Here is a 19,593-nt window from a genome sequence, read left to right as displayed (position 1 = left end):
TATTACTTACTATTATTTTTCTTTCTACCTGAGCGAAGTAGTAAAATAAATGCATTTGTATAATTTGTACTTTCTCACAAGCTTTTCATATTTTGATATTTGTGAATGTTGCTTGTTGCGACAGACTAAAATAAAACTTATTTTAATTAAATTCTTTACGTAACGAGGAATCTGATTTGCATGTAAGGAATAATTTATTCAAATTCAATTAACTAATGTATTATATTATTCGATTTTTCTAATAAAAAAAACGATGATTTATAAAAAAAGTCGATACATCGATTTTGGCATCGATGTTTGTCCACCTCTAAAAGACTTTTGAAAAAGTTTTTTAAGCAAGAGGATGTGTTAAGTTGTGACCCATAAAGAAGTATAAATTTTGAAGTGTTTGGAATAAAAAAGCTCATTTGCAATCGCTTTATGCATAAGTGCATATGAAATATAGTGTCTTTTTTTATTAATTGGACGAAAGCCAATGTAAGTTTAATGTGCAGTTGCAGTCTTGCACAGTCAAATAACGGATGTGTTGCTAAAACATGGCGGTCAGTACTACATACATGTACATCTAAATTGCATTCGTGTTGGTGCCTACATTTGGTGTATTTGTATAGCTGTCTTTAAACGGACTTATAAACAAAAATGAAATCATTATTGTTTACCAAACATAAGACAGGACAGCTTCCAATTCTCGGCTTTCGGCAAAGCAAGCATGCGGAATAGCAAATGGTCAGCAACATGCATATGTAAATATACATATGTTTGTGTATGGTTGTGTGTATTGAGAAAAATCTCATGATTATGCAGAGTTTGCAGAATCATTCTTAAGGCTGCTTAAAAAGTAAAGAAATTCAATCCATACTTCACTGCGCAACCAGCTTATTCTTTATCGTTATAAAAATCGTGTCTTGTTTTAATGTGAAACAAAAATATGTATAATTCTGTCATTTATTAATTCTCAATGTACATACATACATATGTTTGCAGAATCATTCTAAAGGCTGCTTAAAAAGTAAAGAAACGTAATCTATTCCTCACTGCGCAGCCTACTTGAGACAGCTTATTTTTTATCGTTATAAAAATCGTGTCTTGTTTTAATGTGAAAGAAAAAATTTGTAAAATTCTGTCATTTATTAATTCTCAATTGCGGGACTCGCGTTAAAAGTAGCACAGGTGTGCAGCAATAGAGCATAATTACACTTTATGTGACGTTATTCATTCTTTTACTATTTTAGAACGGGAACTTAAAAGATAACTAAAGTTATTGCTGGCCTCCAAAAAACAGTTCTTTCTGTTCGCGTTTAGAAAGAGAGAGTCAAGTTTTCTTCGTATGCAGATGAATGTCGACGTTGCGCCGTCGCGACGTTTTGCGCTCTTTTGTCACTTGCTCTCTCGCTTTATCTTTATCTACGTTCGTTGTCGCGTTCGTTGTGCCCAATTTTGTTGTTGCGAATTTCATTTTTGCACACATTTGTTGTAGTTGTTGCTAATTGTATTTGTGGGTGGCGTTGGTGGACATTTCACAGAGCTTAATCATATTTTTAATCGCGTGATTGGCGTGGTCATATGTATGTGTGAACATGTGTATGTTCTAATAGTGAATATATGAATAATTATCGCGCTTTTACAGTGATCAACCATGGGGTCATTAACAAGAGAAGAGGAATTGAAGAATATCATCCTTGTGCTGCGTTCGTTGATAACATCGTCAAAGAATCCGTTAACCTTGCAATCCGTAGAACGTGATTACAAGTATCTTGAATCTGAACACATTCCATACCATCGTTTTGGCTATCGAAGTACTCTAGAATTCCTGCAGGATACGAAAGAATTTCATATTTTCAATCGTGGAAACGAGGTGAGTACCGAACGATACTTTCCCATCCTCTTCCTCCCATCCAACACCCCAAACACAGCGCCCAATGCGCACGCATATGTCGCTGTTACTCTCTTTCACGCTCCCCATTAGGCAGCTTTTGAGCTTTCTGTAGCTCACTTGCTCTCTTTCTTTACTGTCGCTTTGGCGTTCCATTGAATCGCACTCAGTAAGTTTCGTTGCCTCAGCGCGAACGGTGCTCTAGTGCTGGTGTCTCAGCGTCTGTGTGTGTATGTGCGTGTCTGTGTGCTGCTGCTGCTGTACGGGGCTTGGCTTGCCACAAAAGGGCAACGTGTCAACGTCGCGCGTCTCTCGCTCATCTGCAAAAAAAGTGTAAACAATGTTAGTTGTTTATTAATTTGTGTGCTATGTGTGGCCCACTGTGCCCAAAGTGTCTGGTTGTGTTTTCTTGCTGATTAAACACTTTTTTAATATGCAAATGCACCACATGGGTGGAAAAAAAGAAAGAAAGAATGAAATGTACAAATAAACACAACACTGACAAAGATATATGCTGTGCGCTTGTGTGTAATGCGAATAATGACGACCAATTTAAAACTTTTTGGGGCTGTCGCTCTCTCCCTCGCTCGCTCTCTTAACGTGCTCTCTGCATGTGCATGAGAGTGTGTTTACGTGTGTTTCGCTTTGCTTGCTCGGTGAAAGTGAACGAGTTTTGTTATTGCAGTTAGCTGCTTTATTATTACACGACGATAGAGCAAAAGAGCAAAGTCGCGTCACATTGCACTTCAAATTGCTGTTGTTGTTGCTGCTGCTGCTGCCCCAGTCTTGTTATAATTTATTTTTAAATGCAGTCATTTCTGTCTTGCACTTTTGTTTGCCGCTCATTGTTTTAAATGTCAATTCAATTCGTTCATTCACTGCATAAGCGCATGCCATAGCACAATATTTATTGATGTCGCTGGCACGCTTATCAGGCATCCGATTTTTGTTTTTCGCAACGTTTTTATTGCATTTCCGTTCTGTCGGCAGCTCCCACGCTCCGCTCTCTTTAAGTTAGTCGTAGGATGGATGATAAGTGGGTGGTTGGCAGCAGGTTTTGACTCACACTCACATCACCACTTGGCTGGGCTATTAAAAAAATCTGGCAATGCATTTTGCAAAATCAATAATGCATGTGGCACTTGCAGATAAATGTGAAACAGTTGCCAAAAGTTTAGCTATAAAGCAATATAGCGCAAGAGTATTTCAAAAATTTTGATTATAATAAATTCGTAAATATCGTAATTCCATATAATTCTCGAAAATTCGAAAAGTAATCAATCGGAATTGGAACAGTTGTAAATAAATTGGGTATAAACAAAGTGGTTTTAATTCACCAAAATCTACTTATTAATTCATGTTTTACAAATATTTTATAATATATTTTTATCAAATTATAATTCGCTCCCAAGTATACCCTGTGTACAAAATACAGATGCATAATATGTTTACAAATAAACAACTTATCGTGCAATTCAATGCTCAAATGTAGCCCATTGTTTAACATACAAAATGGGAAACTTTTATATGAGAGAAATTTGATATCTGCAAGCTCCATTGCTTCCGAGTCCGGAGATTTTCAGTTTTTGAGCGTTAAAGTTTTAAGGTCTTCGTTTTCGTTTTCGTTGCTGACAATCAAATTCCACAATACACTTTTGCGTTTGCATATTATAGTAAAAAGTTAACTTTCGAGCGAGCGTGGCTAAGTTGCAAGTGGCTTCTTCCATTTGAGTTATGCGGAATAAAGCAACTCGAGGCTGACTAATTGTTTATTTAATGACGGCTTTCACTGAGAAGCCTATTATTTCATATAATACGCATACACACAGCCATTGCAAGCTTATCACGTCCAGTGCTCAGAGCTTGTCTCTGTGCAATGTAATAATAATAATAAAAACACAGTTCGCCCGCAGAATGTGAATCAGCATAACGTAACAAATGAATTTTGAAATTTCATCAAATTAAATTTGTATTTTTCATTCTTTGTCTGGATAGGTCATAATTGGTGTCAAGCCCAACGAGAAAACGGCACACATCGCTTCTATGGTACGAGGCCAAAAGGCGAGCAAAAGTCATTTTAAGCCCGCACCCCAATCTATACGGCCAGTTGCCAGCAAAACTCCAAAACCAGCACCAGCACCACTCAAACAGAACGTAGTGCAGCAATATCAACAGAAGTATCAATATCAGTATCTGCAACAACAACAACAGCAGCAGCAAGAACTGCAGCAGTCGCTGTGGCTGAGGGAACAACAATTGCAAGCGGAGCGTCAGGCGAACTTGGAGCGAGAACTCTTGTGCTTGCGTCAGCAGCAGCAGGCCCAGGAGGAGAAGGATCTGGTGATCAAGCGTCGTCAGAAGGAACTGCGCGACGAGCAGCGATTGCAAAAGATTCAATTGCAGCAGCAACAGGAAATCGTTGACAAGAAGATCGCAGAACTGCAGCAACAGCACGCGCTCGATCTGAAAGCGCAGGCGCTGACTATCGACACGCTGCGTGAGGAAAGCACACGCCTGAAGCAACAGCTAAAGGAGCAGGAGCAACAGCAGAGGCTGCAACTTGAGCAGGAGCAACAGCAGAGGCTGCAGCTTGAGCAGGAGAACACGCCACCAAAGACAAAGTCAGACGCCAAGTTAGACGCTCAGCCGGCGAAACCACAAAAGCTTGCAACTCAAGAAGATTCAGACATGAATGGAAATGCAGCTGGCGGAGGTGGCGGTGGCGGTGGTGCTGCTGCTGCCTCGACACGCAAGCCGCATCTGCGTCCCATACTGGGCAACAGTGCTCCACAGCGTTCGGTGGGCGTGCCACAGCCAACAAATGATTCCATGTCTGCTGGCGGTGCCAATAGGCGGCCGCCTTCCCAGCATGCGCGAGTGCCTGGAACGCGTCCCAATGGCAGCGTCTCTGTCAACTATAGACTGAAGCAGCAGCAGACAGCGGCTGCAGCGGCTCCCTTAATCATAACGCCGCCAGACTCGCCAGAGAATGCGGCCAATAATCAAGCAAAGCAATCGCCAGTTCCACGCACACAAAAGTTCAATATGCCGCAGTCTCAGATACAGGTGAGTGTTGAATTTATCCAAATCGAGAAATAAATTAACTTGCTTACTTGCAGCCTGCGGCTCATCCGAGTGTGCACTTTAAGTTTGATCCAGCCTTCGATGCGAGCTCCTCGTTGAGGCAATACTGCGTTGCCATGGGCTATGCGCCGCCAACGTACGAGTTCTCCAAGGTGAACAAAAGCAATCTGCTGCACTGCAAGGTGTGCATCGACGGCAACATCTATACCAGCTATCCCAAGGAGTATTCGGATGAAACCACCGCCAAGCAATGCACCTCGGAGGTGGCCCTAGAGAGACTGAAACAACTCGAGTCGCGCAAGCAGCTGTCGAAGCTCAGCGACGTCGAGTTCCTTGACAGCATCTACAAAGAGCTGATCAAGCATCCGCATGGCATTGTCAGTCACAAGTTGCCCGAGTGGTATGAGGCAACGGTGAAGCGTCAGGTGCCCAGCAACTGGACGAGATTGCTCAACGAATCGCCGAAGATACGCATCGAAAGCAGCGTCAACACCAACATTGTGTTTGCCAACACCAACGACGATGCAACGACGACACCAACAACAGCAGCATCCCCAATTGCATTCAATCCATTCCAGCAGACGATGCCAACTGCCATGCCCGAGCTGTTGCTGCCCTGGGTAGAAGGTCAGCAGGATTGGAACATGTACATTACGCACTGCGACAACACGATGCATGTGTGGGCGCGTCTGATCGATCAGAGTGCCAACTTTGAGAAGCTCACCGAGCAGTTGCATGCTCACATGGCGCTGCCACACAATCGGCAACAGCAGCAATCGCCAATCGAACAACAAATCTATCTGGTCGAAGTGAGCGACAATTGGAATCGTGTGCGTGTGATGTCTGTGGATGAGAAGCAACGCCAATGCATCTGTCATTTCGTTGACTTTGGCGACGAAGTTGTCTTTGGCTTCGATGCGCTATACGCGTGTCCTTCAATGTTCTTGACGCTGCCAGCACAAGCTGTATGCCTCAGCATGTATGCTCTGGATAAATTCGAGGATCATCCACATGCTCAGCCAGTGCTGACCAAGGAGCTGGCTGGGCACAGTGTCGTCACGCGCATCATCACCAGTGAGGCGCAGTTCCTCAAGTTGGGTGCTCGCACGCAAGGCGTATTGCTCGAGCAGCAGCAGAAGGAGCAGCCGCTGACTGAAGAGAATGGCAGCAGTCTGCAGCCAAGTGTACGACGTGCCTGTATTGTGGGCACCTTCTACGATACATCCACGGCAGAGGATATTCATCTCAATGATTTGGTGGCCAATCAGATCATACGCAATACACCTGCACCGATGCTCAAGCTGGATCAGAAGTCAAATAATGTGATTGTGTCGCACGTCAACGATGTGGGTGACTTGATGATTCAGCTGCCGAACGAAGATCTCAAATTTGTGCAGCGCAGCATCAGTCGCATCATGAGCGACAGCAGCGAACAGCATCGAGTGCGCTACTCGGATCTGCTGCACGATCAACTGGTGTGCGTCTGCGATGAGTCTGGCGATGGGACAAACAAATGGTATCGCGGCATGCTCACTAGCAAGCCCAAGAGCACCGAGGAGGAGGTCTTTGATGTGTATTACGTGGACGATGGACGGCTGCGCAAGACGCACATCTCCAACATCTATCGCCTGGAGGCAAACAATCATGCACTTGCCGCATTTCCAGCACAAGCATTGCGAGTGCGTCTCCATGATGTGCCTCCAATTGACAACCAGATGGTGGGACGACTTCGTGGACTCCTTTCGCCGCAGACGCCAGTGCTGGTAATGAATTAATGAGTGATAATTGCGAGAGGATACATTTATAACTGATTCCCATTGTGCACTTGCAGCTCAAGGTGATGGAGGGAGCCAATGACAAGCTGCCAATGGTGACGATTCATGCTCGTGGCCAGGATAGTTTATACTTGTGCTTGAACAGTGCGATTCGCATGGAGTACGAAGTGCAGAGGTAGGTTTTGATTATCAAAAATGGTTTATCTTCACTCACAATTCACTCATACATGTACACACGCACACAACTACACGGTACACACACGCAAAACACGCACACACACACCCGCACACACACATTGTATAAAACAACTTTTTTGCTATTCTATGTGGTTTAATGATAGTTTCTAATTAGTGCTTTCAATAAACTGGAACTGACATGAAACTATCGCTACAAAATTCTCTCGACATTAACGATTCCTTCAACTCACAACATCTCCCGTAAGCTAACTGTTCGTACGCTCATCATCTACTACCTAGCTCGTATAAAACAAATCATCATTCATTAATGTACATAACTATTAAACAAACAAATATATGCGCAGATTGGGATACAGAGATCCATTACATTAAATATATGTATGTGTGTATAATCAATTGTTGTACTCCAAAAATGCCAACAAAAAAAACAACAAACAAAACAAAAAAAGAAACGCAAAAAAAAGAGAGTTTTCATCTGATACTATGTGCCTTACCCAACTCCCCGAATATATCCTCCTATTGATCCCATTCCCAACTCCCCGTTCCCACCGTGCACTTCCCTCATGTCTACAGTACGACGAGGCTGGAACCGTTCGATGACGGCGGTCTACACTTCAGTCCAAGTGGTCAGCTGATACGCCGCTGCAGCTTCAGCTCCACCGTGTCCACACACAGCAGCAGCAGCGATCAGCCGACAACCGTTGGCATCGCATCGCTTCCAGCCACGCCTCGAAAGCCGCCGGCAGCCACGAAATTGCCGCTGCCCCAGCTCAAGGAATACGAAGCCATTCCAGCCGTGGGCGCCTACTTTGAGGTGCGTGTAGCACTCTCCGTCAATCCTGGCCATTTTGCAGTAAGTTGTGCCGTCATTCCGATTAACATTTGACTAATTCGAGTGTCGTATGTTACAGGTGCAACCCTATAAGTGCTACAATCAGCTGCAGCATTTGATGAAGGAACTGCAGGCGCATTGCAAGAGTCCAGCGGCTCAGACGGTGCAGCCTGCGCAGCTGAGCATTGGCCAGGCTTATGCCGCAGCCGACAGCAGTGGCGTGTATCATCGGTAAGTTGGAGTCGTGGGTCCCCAGAAGTCGGCCAACTCTAAAACTTTGTAATTTACAGTGTAAATATTCGCAAGATTTATGATGAAATGATACACGTGCGTTATGTGGATGCAGGCGACGATGGCGTTGTGCGCTGTAATCAACTACTGCAGCTGCCGAACGAATTTAGAGAGCTGCCAATGATGGCGCTGCCCGCTCAACTTCATGGTAAGCAGTTCAATGATCCATCAAGGCATCTCGTTAATGCTCTCTTCTTCTTTGCAGGCATTCAAGTAGACGGCATCGATTGGACGCAGGAGAACTGTTTGCGCTTCCGTAAGCTAACGCTGGGACAGCAGTTTATAGGCATTGTGCGGCGCGTGGACAAGCTGAAGGATGATCGACGTGCGCTCAGCTTGGAGCTAATTGATACCTCAACGCCACAGGACATCAAGGTCCATGAGACGCTCATTAGCGAGAAGCATGCGCTGCCTGCGCTATAAATATTGTTTCGTCGACGGGATAAATTACGAAATTATCGACTCATTTGTTTTCGTTTATGTTTACGTTTATTATCGTTTTAACTTATGTGGCATAAAGCCATCTACAAGCACATACATACTACATACATACATATATATTTATGAGCAAACATTCCGCGTATTGTAACTAAGAAAAAATGCTATTATTATTACTATGTTAATCTGTTGTATTTCAAAAGCAAAGCGCAACAATAAATTATGATTTTTGCTACCGAGAAAATGGATGCACTTGATTTGCTGATTTGATGTTCGTCTTTACCGCTGATGGTGCCTTGCCCAGCTGCTGTTGCACATTGCCCGGGCTCATGGATGGTCCGCCCATGGGCGGTGTTGGACCTCGTATAGAGGGTGGCACCATCATGCCGGGTCCAGGACCATAGTTCGCCTTGAACTGCAATCCCTTGCCCATGCCTACGGCTGCCACCAGGAGCTGTGTGTCCGCCATGCTGCTGGTCTGCTGGATGCCAGTGCGTGAACTCGACTCAATCTCCCACTCCTCGCGAGCTTTGCTCACCATATCCAGGACGTGCGAGACCACTTTGTTGTATTGTGTGACCTGTTTCATGGCTGCATCGTTAGTCAGATTGGCCGCCTTTTGTTCGTTCTGCTGCATCTTCTGCTCGGTTATGGGATCGGGACGAGTGCGCAGATAATCGGGAACAATGTCGTGTGAAAAGACCGGCACACGACCCTCGGTAATGTTGACCATTGTCTCGTCGCGATCCATGGACACTAGTAGCGGCAGTACTGTTCGATTTCGCAATGCCGGACACTGCTCCTTGGCCAGAATCTTTGTTAGACCTGTCAAATGACTGGAAATAATGGCAAAGTTATCCAGAAATGTTGGCCAATTGATGTCCATGTATTCCATTTCCAGTTTTTGTATCATGGCTAAGACTGCCAACTTCAAATCGTTCAGACGCTGCACGACGGCGTCCAGCGTCATTTCGAAGTGCTTTTCCTCACGCTGCATTTTGTGTGCAATTAATAATATTGGTTTAATTTAAGAAAGTTTTGTTTTTGCACATTAACTTCAACAATCTATGCACAGCGGTGTTGGCAAGTGTGGCAACGCCGTTGAGCAAGCAAGCTGGCCACATTGCAAAATTGCAACGATTTCTAAAGCATCGATAGATTCATCGTTATCGGAATTATAACCGTCGAATTTTGTAATTAGAATATCATCGATACTTTACGTAAATAGTGAGCGCTATATTTAATAACTTAAAAGCAGAATCTCATTGTTAGAATGAATTTATTTTAACGATTACAGTTTGGAATAGGTCGACTCATGTGTAACCATGGCTGGCTTAATATCAGCCAATGTTTGACATCCAGTTAGTGCCATGGTAATTTCAAAATCTTTTCGTAGAACTCCCAGCAATTGCTCGACTCCCTTTTGTCCATTGTAGGCCAAACCATAAACCGCAGGACGACCAATAAATACGGTTTTAGCACCCAGAGCAAGTGCTTTGAATATATCATTGCCTTGCATAATGCCACCGTCCAGCATGACAACCAAATCCTCACCAACGGCTCTAACTATCTCGGGAAGTGCCTCAATCGAAGCGGGAACTGTGTCGATTTGTCGGGCGCCATGATTGGACACGATGATGCCGGCGCAGCCAAATTCACGGGCCAGCACAGCATCCTCGGCGGTAAGCACTCCCTTGACCACGATGGGCAGATGCGTGAGTTGCTTTAGCCAGGCAATATCTTTCCATGTGATGCTGGCATCAAATTGGCTGGCAACATATTCGTTAATTCCAGAGCCACTCTCGGTGATGACACCATTGGCCTGCTCGCCTTGGAAGTTGGCCAAACACAAGTGTGACGGCAAGCTGAATTTGTTGCGAACATCGTTACGACGATGGCCAAAGATGGGAGCATCTATGGTCAGTACCAGAGCCTTAAAACTGGCCTTTTCAGCACGACGCACAACCTTTTCGGTAAGCGAACTGCAATTATTAATTAAATTATAGTTCCCCTAGAGCAGTTATATACAATGCTATGAACCCACCGATCTTTGTAAATGTAAAGCTGGAACCACTTCGTCGTGTCAGGAGCACCTGCTGACAAATCCTCGAGAGATGTGGTGGACAGAGTGCTCAATATGAATATGGAACCAGCTTTGCCTGCGGCGCGTGCATTGCCAATTTCACCATCAGGATGCGCCATCTTCTGCATAGCAGTGGGAGCAATGCCCAGAGGCCACTTCTGCTGGTGTCCAAGGATCGTGGTACTAATGTCCAGTTGGGAAACATCGCGCAGGCAACGTGGACGCAATCGCAGCCGCTTGAACGCCTCGCGGTTGAGTCCTAGAGTGAACTGATCTCCAGCACCACTTTTGTAGTAATCCTTGGCACTCTTCTCCAGCTTGCGGTCCGCTTGCTGCTCAAAGTCCTCCACACAAACTAACTCCATCTTGCCAAAAAAGAATTTTGTGTACTTATGTAAGAAATAGACACCGAGTTTTGCCGTGGAATGCTGTCGCCAGTGTTCACTTCACTCCGTAGACTAAATCTGAGAGCTCATTAGATTATAAGCTGTCGCATCAGTAGCTGGCTATATACCCAAGTTTATTAACAGACATCATGGTGATGATAATCGTCTGACAGCAGTTTTAGCAGCTGATAACAGTCAACTCAAAATAAACACAACACAAACCACACGAGCGACGTCAAGAGCAAGATCATTGAAATGCGCAGAAGTGAGATCGTGGGTAATTGGTAGACACTGTCTTCCTATCTTAGTCTATATGGGGTCCACTGATTAGGCGAAACCCGTGTTTCAATTATACACACTATATATGTGTCGAAGTTCATATTATTATTTAACGCATCAAAGATCATTGTTTTGGGAATATTTCGCCACGATTGGAGAGATTTTGTCAAAATTTACACCAAAGCCACTTTCTTACTATAAGCTGCTTTGTTTGAAGATCTTAAACGTATAAATTGTACAATGTAACCGATAATAACGAGCTATCAGTTGACCATATAATATTGATAGCTCAAGATTAAGATAGATAAATTATTCCTTTATTAGATTATTGTATAACGCTACCAAAACAAATCTTTGAGCAAACTATTGAAGTACTTAAAATATGATTACCTGTACAAGATAATAACACACTTATTTCAACAACTTTTATTGTAATTTTTTAAAAATATATGCCAACACCTGTGTTTATAAATAATAATGTATTACAATAAATAAAATCAAAATATAAACAATACAGTCAAACAATAAAGTCTTTCACAAATTAGACGCTATAGGATGCCTTTAAGTTCTTAAAGTACTCCAGATCCATTTGGCTAATTGAAGGCACAAATTTGTTGAAGGATGTGGTAAAGTCGTCGGATTCAACGATGATGTTTTCGGCACTCAGCTCCTTCGCTGAGAGACCGTCATTCACATGATTGTTGATGGTTCTTCTCACCGCGGAGAGCCAGGCATTTGAGCAAATGGAATACAAATCAGCACCACTCATTTCGTTCTTCAGACGCTCGGCAATCTGCACCAAATCCACATCGGTGCCCAGAACGAATCGTTGCGTTTGAGCACGCAAAACTGCAGCCTTGTCATCGGCTGTGGAGCAAGGACCAACATAGAAGAGTTTATCAAAACGTCCGGGTCGTAAAAGTGCAGGATCAATGAGATCAGGTCGATTTGTGGCAGCAAGTATAAATATGGGTTTTGTAGAGCCGCCACTCGACATGCCGTCCATCTCGGCCAGAAGTTGCGACACCACGCGATCCATGACGCCTCCCGAGTCACCAGCAACACCACGATTAGGCGCCAGCGAGTCCAGCTCATCCAAGAAGAGTACACAAGGAGCTGCAGATCGTGCTCGCGTGAAGACTTCGCGCACATTCTGCTCACTCTGGCCCACGTACATGTTGAGCAGCTCTGGTCCCTGCACAGAAAGAAAGCTCAGATTGCACTCGGTGGCCACCGCCTTGGCAACTAAAGTCTTGCCTGTGCCAGGTGGTCCGTAGAGCAGTATTCCAGAGCGTCGCAAGTTTTTGCCCATCAGATGCACGTGTTTCAATGGCAAGCCAATGCTGCTCTGGATTTCATCCTTAAGCTTATAGAGGCCACCAATATCCGACCAGTAGACCTTGGGCACCTTTGGCGCGCCTAAACTGTCGGCAAACGAGCTTTGCATCTCATTGAGGTTGGTGGCAAAGTGTTCTAGCGTCAAATTCTTTTGCCCATACTCGCTGCGACGCTTGAGTCTTACAGCATTATCGTAGAGTAACTGCAGATCGCCCAAAAGGAATCCCTGCGACTTGTTTGCAACTTCACGCAGCACATTCTGCGTCTCTTGCCACTTGGGAGACAGCTTGCTCATATATTGACTCTGCATTTGAAGCGGAAATAGCGGCAGCTGGGCAATCGCTTTTTGGTTGTAGATGGTATCTTTGAAGGATTCCCGTACATGCATCCATTTGAGCAGTTCAAAGCGTTCTGCTTGATTGGGCGTTTCAATGCTTATTATCTCCAGGAAAAGGCTCTGTATCATGGGCTTAAGATGCTTGTCGCTAGTCAAGGCGACCACAACAACGGGAAACTTGCGATCTCGAGAGAATAGCTCTTGGATTTGCACATGAAAGGCGGAAAGCAAACGCAGATCTTCATTGCCCTCGTTGTCAATGCCAAAAATCTATAAATTAAGTCGAAGAATTAATACTGTATTTACTCTAACGTATCATTTGAAGTTACCTCAAAGTTATGGAAGCATATCAAAAGTGGTTCGCTGACCAGGTTCTTGGCAAACACCGCCTTCAGCTTCATCTCAGTGTGCGATGGCACCTGTGAGACAATTTCCGCGCAGTCCGCTCCATAGATATGCATGCCCAGCTCTTGGGCCACAGCATTGACTAGTTTTGTTTTTCCAGCTCCGCGTTCACCTTGCAACAGAAATACTGGGAAGATGTGCTTCGATGACAAGCACGCTGATTTCTTGGGCAGGAAAGCATCAATCGACGAGCGAAGCATTTCATAAGGTTTCCTCAGGCCACTCGGATAGTTTGCAGCAATTGCACAATTGTCCAGTGTTTGGCGTGGCAGAAAGCTATGTGAATGCGGCACCTGCACCAGATTGCTAAAATTCTTGGCCACAACAGCCTGCAGCTCAAATTCGCTGCCCTTCGCCTCCAGATGTATGCAACGGAAGTAGACTTCTCGCAAGTACGCAAAGATTAAATAATAATGGGCATAAGCAGCGGTGCCCACCAACTCGGCGTTCACCTCAATGCGATAGGTGTGTCCACGATGCAACAATCGCGGCGTATTGAAGTAGTTGCTCAGCATTAGTTCAGTCAGTTCAGAGGGCAACTCGTGCGGATTGTTGAGCAAATAAACGTGCGCCTTGGTGGCTATGCTTGGTATGGTTTGTTCGTCACTGAAGCTCTCCAGCTGCACCCAGCAATTGTTGCGTTTATTGCCCAGTCTATCCATCAGATTGCTATAAAAGTTTTCCTAAAAAAGAGGACAAGTTAAATACGTATTCTAGTACAATGTTTTCACTATAGAAAAATATTGGGTTATTTCATCAGCTTCTGTTTACTCACCTGTACATAAAGGCAGTTGGGCTGGCAGTCTTTGCTTTCCACGGGGAGAATCTGCGCCACAATCGTGTATGGCGTGTCCTGAAGTATTTGCTTGATCACCACATCGGAAGAGCTCCATGATCGATCGTTGTTGGTGGTAGCGCTGTCTACATTTGCTTTACGACTGCGTCGCAGCACCAGATTAACGAAATTCACATCGTCCGATTCGGCATAGGTATCGTAGACATCCCGGCTGGCAAATACAATGTGCTCAGATTTGATTAGCTCGTTCCTTATGAGCAATTCATAGAGGCGATTCGGCATAGGCGTCAACAGATATTTGCCCCTGTAGTATTTGGCATAGCGCCAGTAGACGGCATAGATCAGATAACCGGGATAGAAATACCAGGGCCACCTTGGCACCAGCAACTGTATCGCAGCGTTATAGCCCTCAACAAGCTCCTGCATGCGTCCCGTATAACTGTATCTGACTTCGACATTGCCATCGTTATCACCATCGGTATCCTTATCAATGGATTTGACTGGTTTGGGCGCCAGTTTTTTCTGTGAAGGTCAATGAACACATATATGTATATAAATATAGTATTAACATATCTAAATATAAAAACACATACATACATATAAGCATGATAAGTGCTGCTTCTAATATAGTATAAAACCTACCACAACAATATCAACATCACTCATGGTACGAAGACATAAAATACAAAGGTTACTTGTTGCGGGGGGAGACAAAGTCTAATTGCGGGGAATTGGATTTGCAGAGGTTGAGACGAACACAAAATTAATCTGAAATAAGCTTTGAATTATTATGCTATTAGAACGAGTTAATATTTTGTTGCGATTAGTAGCATAATTTCGATTTGTTAAATACTATATTTTATTACGTACCTTCTTCACGATTACTCGTTTCTTCATTTGGCTGTTGTGCACCGAATAATTGATGGCAATTATTGTCCGCTATTGTCTTCAATGGAGCCAAATGCAAAGTAGTTTAATTTGGCACGTATTTGTAATTTTTTAATATTTTTGTGAGCATAAATTATGCAATTTATTTAATTTAGAAAAAAACACCTCCGAGTGTTTTGATTTTTTTGGTTGATGTGCGCTGCTATACCAGCAGCCCTGGTATTTCCCAAACCGAAACACAGCTGGTCGACTGGTTGGCTAGCCCTGTCGTTATTCATTATTCTTATATGAAAAATGTTAATTTTTCTATAAAGAATAAGCCAAACAAAAATAAGTTAATACGGTTTTGTTAAATATTAATAATTTATAGTACAAAATTATTATATTTTATATTATTTTAATATTACAAATTCAAAAATAGTCTGATAACCAGTGTTAGATAATCTATAATTTACCCTGTATCGTTTACAGTGCTGCATGTGGAAGTAGCTAAAAACACCGAAATGCAGAATATGATACATTTTTCGTACATTTGCATGATTAATAATGCGGTCACACTCATATCGCGATACAAAACAAACTTTTTGATGCAAATGAATTAGTTTGTTAAACAAAAATGAGTGTAGAAGTAAACAATTTAAACGGAAACCACAACAATGATAACCAAGGAGTTGTCCAGGACAAGCGTGAGCTGCTGTGCCTGCTCAAGCTACTCAAGAAGTACCAGCTCAAAGATGCAGAGGAAATTATTTGCAAAGAGGCGAATGTGAATCCTTCAGATCTTGCCAATGTGGGTGACGATGATGTGAAGACCATTCTCAGCGCAGTCTTGCAAACTGGCAACGGCCACGAACCACGTCCATCCACCGTTCCACCAGCTGCATCGGCAACAGATGAACTGAATGCGGCAGAAGCGCTAGCCAAATTCATTGGCGACGATGCCTTCGACGCCCAGCAATACGAACAGGCGTACGAGGAGTTGCGGAGCTTTGTGGAGGATTCGCTGGACATTTATAAGCATGAATTATCCATGGTTTTGTATCCTATATTGGTGCAGATATATTTCAAAATCCTTGCCAGTGGTCAAGTGGAGAAAGCGCGCGGCTTCATTGAGAAATACAAATCAGATCTCGATGGTTACTACATCGAGGGATTGTTCAATCTGCTGCTTATCTCAAAGCCAGAGGAGCTGCTCGATAATGACCTTGTGGCCGCCATGGAGACGGACAAGTTCGTCATACGCATGTCGAGGGATGCGCATTCGTTGTTCAAGCGTCACATTCAGGATCGCAGGCAAGAAGTTGTGGCAGACATTGTGACCAAGTATCTGCACTTTGACACCTACGAAGGCATGGCACGTAACAAGATGCAGTGCGTCGCTACCGCCGGTTCGCACATTGGCGATGCCAAACGGCAAGACAACAAAATACGGGTCTACTATGGTCTGCTCAAGGAAGTCGATTTCCAAACACTCACAACACCAGCGCCAGCTCCCGAAGAGGAGGACGACGATCCCGATGCGCCGGACAGACCCAAGAAAAAGAAGCCAAAAAAAGATCCGCTACTCTCGAAGAAATCCAAATCAGATCCCAATGCGCCGGCGATTGATCGCATTCCGCTGCCCGAGCTCAAAGATACGGATAAGCTGCTTAAGCTAAAAGCGCTTCGCGAGGCCAGTAAACGGTTGCCCCTCAACAAGGATCAATTACCTTCTGCGGTCTTCTACACGGTGCTCAACTCCAGCCAGGGCGTCACTTGTGCCGAAATCTCCGATGATTCCACAATGCTTGCTTGCGGCTTTGGTGATTCCACTGTGCGCATATGGTCGCTGACGCCGGCCAAGCTGCGTGCATTGAAAGAAGCCGATTCACTGCGGGAATTGGATAAGGAGTCGGCGGACATCAATGCCCGAATGCTGGATGAGCGCAGTGGCGAAATGACGCGCAGTTTTATGGGACACACTGGGCCCGTCTATCGTTGCGCCTTTGCGCCCGAGATGAACCTGTTGCTGTCGTGCTCCGAGGACACCACAATACGCTTGTGGTCGCTGCTCACCTGGTCGTGTGTGGTCACATATCGCGGTCACGTCTATCCCGTGTGGGATGTGCGCTTTGCGCCGCACGGTTACTACTTTGTCTCGTGTTCGTTTGACAAGACAGCGCGCTTGTGGGCTACGGATTCGAATCAGGCGTTGCGCGTATTTGTGGGACATCTGTCGGATGTCGACTGTGTGCAGTTTCATCCCAATTCCAATTATGTGGCCACCGGCTCTAGTGATCGAACTGTGCGACTGTGGGACGCCCTAACCGGTCAATCGGTGCGTCTCATGACCGGTCACAAAGGCTCCGTAAGCAGCTTGGCCTTCTCGGCTTGTGGTCGTTACTTGGCTTCAGGATCGGTTGATCACAACATCATGGTGTGGGATTTGTCTAACGGTTCGTTGGTCACCACCTTGTTGCGTCACACCAGCACTGTGTCCACAATTACCTTTAGCCGGGATGGCACTTTGCTCGCAGCAGCGGGATTGGATAACAATATGACGCTCTGGGACTTTCATAAGTTAACCGATGACTATCTGAGCAATCACATAACGCTGTCGCATCATCAGGATGAGAACGATGAGGATGTGTATTTGTTGCGCACGTTTCCCAGCAAGAATTCGCCCTTTGTGACGCTTCACTTTACGCGTCGCAATCTTCTGATGTGCGTGGGCATATTTAAGAACTAGGAAACTACATTTAATAATTCGGAATTGATGTGTTGCAGTTGTTTCTCTCAATATCAGTGTGCAGTTTTTTATAAATTTAGTTTTTAATGTCAAAGTGAAACAATTTAATTTGCTGATGTGCCGATAATCGAAGCAGATTAATTTAGAATTAAGCCCAAAGTAATAAAAACGTTTTTCGTCTACCGATTTGTACTTTATATTACTTGCATATTCACTGATTTTCTCAATCGTTTGCAGAGCTAAGAAAGAAATACACTTTCATTTTTTTGTGTTTTATCCTCAAGGAGGACTTCTTATTTAATATACATACTTTATCTATGTACATAACATAAAAGTATCTTTGCTGAATAGGTCAAGGAATTGTTTACATAAAGATTACACAGCTGTCTTCACTCAGCATCGGCAATACCAAACGTGCGACGCACTGCCTCAAAGTTCTTGATGTTGTACACGGAGCAGCGTGGAGGCTTCTCACCACCAAAGGCCAGCGTATAAGGATCATCGGGACTCTGTCGCATGCACTGCAATCTTCCCATGTTGAAATCATGCTCGTAGACATGTTTCGCTTCAGTGCTGTTGAAGTTCCAAATCTTCAACGCACCCTCGGTTGATGTGGATGTCAGTAGATTGGGCATCAGCTTGTTGAAGCAAACTCCAGAGATTTCCTCGTTGTGCGCCTTGACGGACCACAGAAGTTCATTGGCTTTGCGTCGGTCGGCGTAGTGCAGACTGCCATCATTCGAGCCAATGATGAAGTAATTGGTCTCTGTGGGATGCCACAGGATCTTCTCCACCTCCCCGTTTGTCTGCCACTTTATGAACGAGGCATTCACGCCCTCGGCATCACGACAATCGAACAGACGCACAATACCATCGGCACAGCCAGTGAGAATGCTCTGTGCATCCTCTGGATGGAATTCTATGGACTGCACCTTCTCTTCGAAGGCGGTAATTATTGTGTGTGGTTGGCCCTCGTCCATGTCCCAAAGGATGAGTGTCTGATCAACGGAGCCACTGGCCAATATATGCTCGAATTGTGCATTCCATGAGAGATCGAGCACAGCGTCTTTGTGCCCATACTGTTCTTTCTGCTTCTTGCGATTGCCCTTGGAGCCCAGTTTGAATGTCGGTTCAATGGAGTCCTGTATGTCTAGATCCCAAATGGTAATGATGGGATCCATGCAGCCAATAGCACACATGTTTCCTGGCTTATCACTACCCGCATCGTGATTCATCCACTCGATGCAGAGTGGGAAACTGGGCAGCAGAAAGTCGTGGTGTGTGTAGAGTGCTTCCTCCTCCTGATTGAATACCCAGACTTCCATGCTGGCAGCATCGTCCTGCACGTGTCCGACCAGCACTAGGTTATCTGTGGGCTTGATCACTTCATCCTCAGCTTCGGAATCTTCGTCTTCGTCGGGCACCTGCTGATCGGCATCCACCACGTTGGCTAAATTTGTTACCGTAGAGTTCTCTTCGTTCTCGTAATTGTGAAAATCGAATTCGTCCTGTGGATTGTGATTTTCATTGCCAGCATTAGCAGGTGGATCCTCGTTATCCACATCCATATTATCGCCACCCTCATCATCGTCGTCTTCGTCATCTTCCGCCTCGAGGGCATTTTGTGTCTCACCAATAATACGAGCAAGTTCCTCATGTGTCAACACAATTTTGTCGGGACGCTCTTTGGTGACACCGCGCGGCACAAAGCAAAGTGCTGGTACAAAGTCTATGCTGGGCTCTGGCGGCACGCCCTCCTCGACATCGGCCATTGTTAAATTATTGGATGAAATAGAACTTTCACAAAACTAACAAAACTGTGAAGGCAGCAAACACGTGCTGCAATTCTACCATTCAAAAAT

The 19,593-nt window shown here is 44.6% G+C and overlaps 6 protein-coding genes across 14 annotated transcripts; 2 read left to right on the top strand and 4 right to left on the bottom strand.

Moving 5' to 3' along the window:
- Positions 1-321: 321 nt before the first annotated feature.
- Positions 322-8,499, top strand: LOC132794009 (tudor domain-containing protein 7). Of its 5 annotated transcripts, none has more exons than XM_060804213.1 (9): positions 323-477; positions 1,628-1,855; positions 3,869-4,939; positions 4,993-6,720; positions 6,789-6,907; positions 7,504-7,783; positions 7,842-7,993; positions 8,053-8,201; positions 8,259-8,499. In XM_060804213.1, exons 2-9 carry the CDS (start codon positions 1,637-1,639, stop codon positions 8,474-8,476), a joined length of 3,936 nt encoding a protein of 1,311 aa, XP_060660196.1. In that variant the 5' UTR covers positions 323-477; positions 1,628-1,636; the 3' UTR covers positions 8,477-8,499. The 5 variants fall into 5 exon arrangements, with proteins under 5 accessions (XP_060660199.1, XP_060660200.1, XP_060660196.1 ...); XM_060804214.1 differs by having other exon boundaries at positions 323-542; XM_060804215.1 differs by lacking the exon at positions 323-477 and adding an exon at positions 1,419-1,565.
- Positions 8,500-8,723: 224 nt separating this feature from the next.
- Positions 8,724-9,587, bottom strand: LOC132794013 (mediator of RNA polymerase II transcription subunit 8). The gene has a single exon (XM_060804224.1). It carries the CDS (start codon positions 9,486-9,488, stop codon positions 8,724-8,726), a length of 765 nt encoding a protein of 254 aa, XP_060660207.1. The 5' UTR covers positions 9,489-9,587.
- A 164-nt stretch (positions 9,588-9,751) lies between these two features.
- LOC132794012 (uncharacterized) lies at positions 9,752-11,046 on the bottom strand. The gene is made up of 2 exons (XM_060804223.1): positions 10,536-11,046; positions 9,752-10,473 (listed from the first exon to the last, which is right to left on the bottom strand). The coding sequence occupies exons 1-2, from the start codon at positions 10,937-10,939 to the stop codon at positions 9,783-9,785; spliced, it is 1,095 nt and encodes a 364-aa protein (XP_060660206.1). The 5' UTR covers positions 10,940-11,046; the 3' UTR covers positions 9,752-9,782.
- A 520-nt stretch (positions 11,047-11,566) lies between these two features.
- LOC132794010 (peroxisomal ATPase PEX6) lies at positions 11,567-15,203 on the bottom strand. 5 transcript variants are annotated; one of them, XM_060804219.1, is made up of 5 exons: positions 14,986-15,203; positions 14,758-14,893; positions 14,095-14,637; positions 13,244-14,002; positions 11,567-13,184 (listed from the first exon to the last, which is right to left on the bottom strand). In XM_060804219.1, exons 2-5 carry the CDS (start codon positions 14,779-14,781, stop codon positions 11,781-11,783), a joined length of 2,730 nt encoding a protein of 909 aa, XP_060660202.1. In that variant the 5' UTR covers positions 14,782-14,893; positions 14,986-15,203; the 3' UTR covers positions 11,567-11,780. The 5 variants fall into 5 exon arrangements, with proteins under 5 accessions (XP_060660202.1, XP_060660203.1, XP_060660201.1 ...); XM_060804220.1 differs by having other exon boundaries at positions 14,758-14,883; XM_060804222.1 differs by having other exon boundaries at positions 11,568-13,184; positions 14,713-14,893; positions 14,986-15,202.
- A 331-nt stretch (positions 15,204-15,534) lies between these two features.
- LOC132790085 (transcription initiation factor TFIID subunit 5) lies at positions 15,535-17,731 on the top strand. The gene has a single exon (XM_060798519.1). It carries the CDS (start codon positions 15,620-15,622, stop codon positions 17,729-17,731), a length of 2,112 nt encoding a protein of 703 aa, XP_060654502.1. The 5' UTR covers positions 15,535-15,619.
- LOC132790086 (periodic tryptophan protein 1 homolog) lies at positions 17,521-19,593 on the bottom strand. The gene is made up of 2 exons (XM_060798520.1): positions 18,042-19,593; positions 17,521-17,970 (listed from the first exon to the last, which is right to left on the bottom strand). The coding sequence occupies exon 1, from the start codon at positions 19,501-19,503 to the stop codon at positions 18,121-18,123; it is 1,383 nt and encodes a 460-aa protein (XP_060654503.1). The 5' UTR covers positions 19,504-19,593; the 3' UTR covers positions 17,521-17,970; positions 18,042-18,120.

Source organism: Drosophila nasuta, chromosome 3, assembly GCF_023558535.2.
Source record: "Drosophila nasuta strain 15112-1781.00 chromosome 3, ASM2355853v1, whole genome shotgun sequence".
Taxonomy (NCBI): Eukaryota; Metazoa; Arthropoda; class Insecta; order Diptera; family Drosophilidae; genus Drosophila; species Drosophila nasuta.
This window is presented reverse-complemented; position numbering and strand designations above follow the sequence as displayed.

Bases quoted from the DNA above. Each gene is read 5' to 3' on its own strand.
- LOC132794009 (XM_060804213.1), top strand. From the start codon at position 1,637: ATGGGGTCATTAACAAGAGAAGAGGAATTGAAGAATATCATCCTTGTG. The intron at 7,784-7,841 runs GTAAGTTGTGCC...CGTATGTTACAG, and splicing joins TCAATCCTGGCCATTTTGCA to GTGCAACCCTATAAGTGCTA. The intron at 8,202-8,258 runs GTAAGCAGTTCA...TCTTCTTTGCAG, and splicing joins GCTGCCCGCTCAACTTCATG to GCATTCAAGTAGACGGCATC.
- LOC132794013 (XM_060804224.1), bottom strand. From the start codon at position 9,488: ATGCAGCGTGAGGAAAAGCACTTCGAAATGACGCTGGACGCCGTCGTG.
- LOC132794012 (XM_060804223.1), bottom strand. From the start codon at position 10,939: ATGGAGTTAGTTTGTGTGGAGGACTTTGAGCAGCAAGCGGACCGCAAG. The intron at 10,474-10,535 runs GTGGGTTCATAG...TAATAATTGCAG, and splicing joins CTTTACATTTACAAAGATCG to TTCGCTTACCGAAAAGGTTG.
- LOC132794010 (XM_060804218.1), bottom strand. From the start codon at position 15,012: ATGAAGAAACGAGTAATCGTGAAGAAG. The intron at 14,638-14,985 runs GTACGTAATAAA...TGACCTTCACAG, and splicing joins AACGAGTAATCGTGAAGAAG to AAAAAACTGGCGCCCAAACC. The intron at 13,185-13,243 runs GTAACTTCAAAT...CTTAATTTATAG, and splicing joins TATGCTTCCATAACTTTGAG to ATTTTTGGCATTGACAACGA.
- LOC132790085 (XM_060798519.1), top strand. From the start codon at position 15,620: ATGAGTGTAGAAGTAAACAATTTAAACGGAAACCACAACAATGATAAC.
- LOC132790086 (XM_060798520.1), bottom strand. From the start codon at position 19,503: ATGGCCGATGTCGAGGAGGGCGTGCCGCCAGAGCCCAGCATAGACTTT.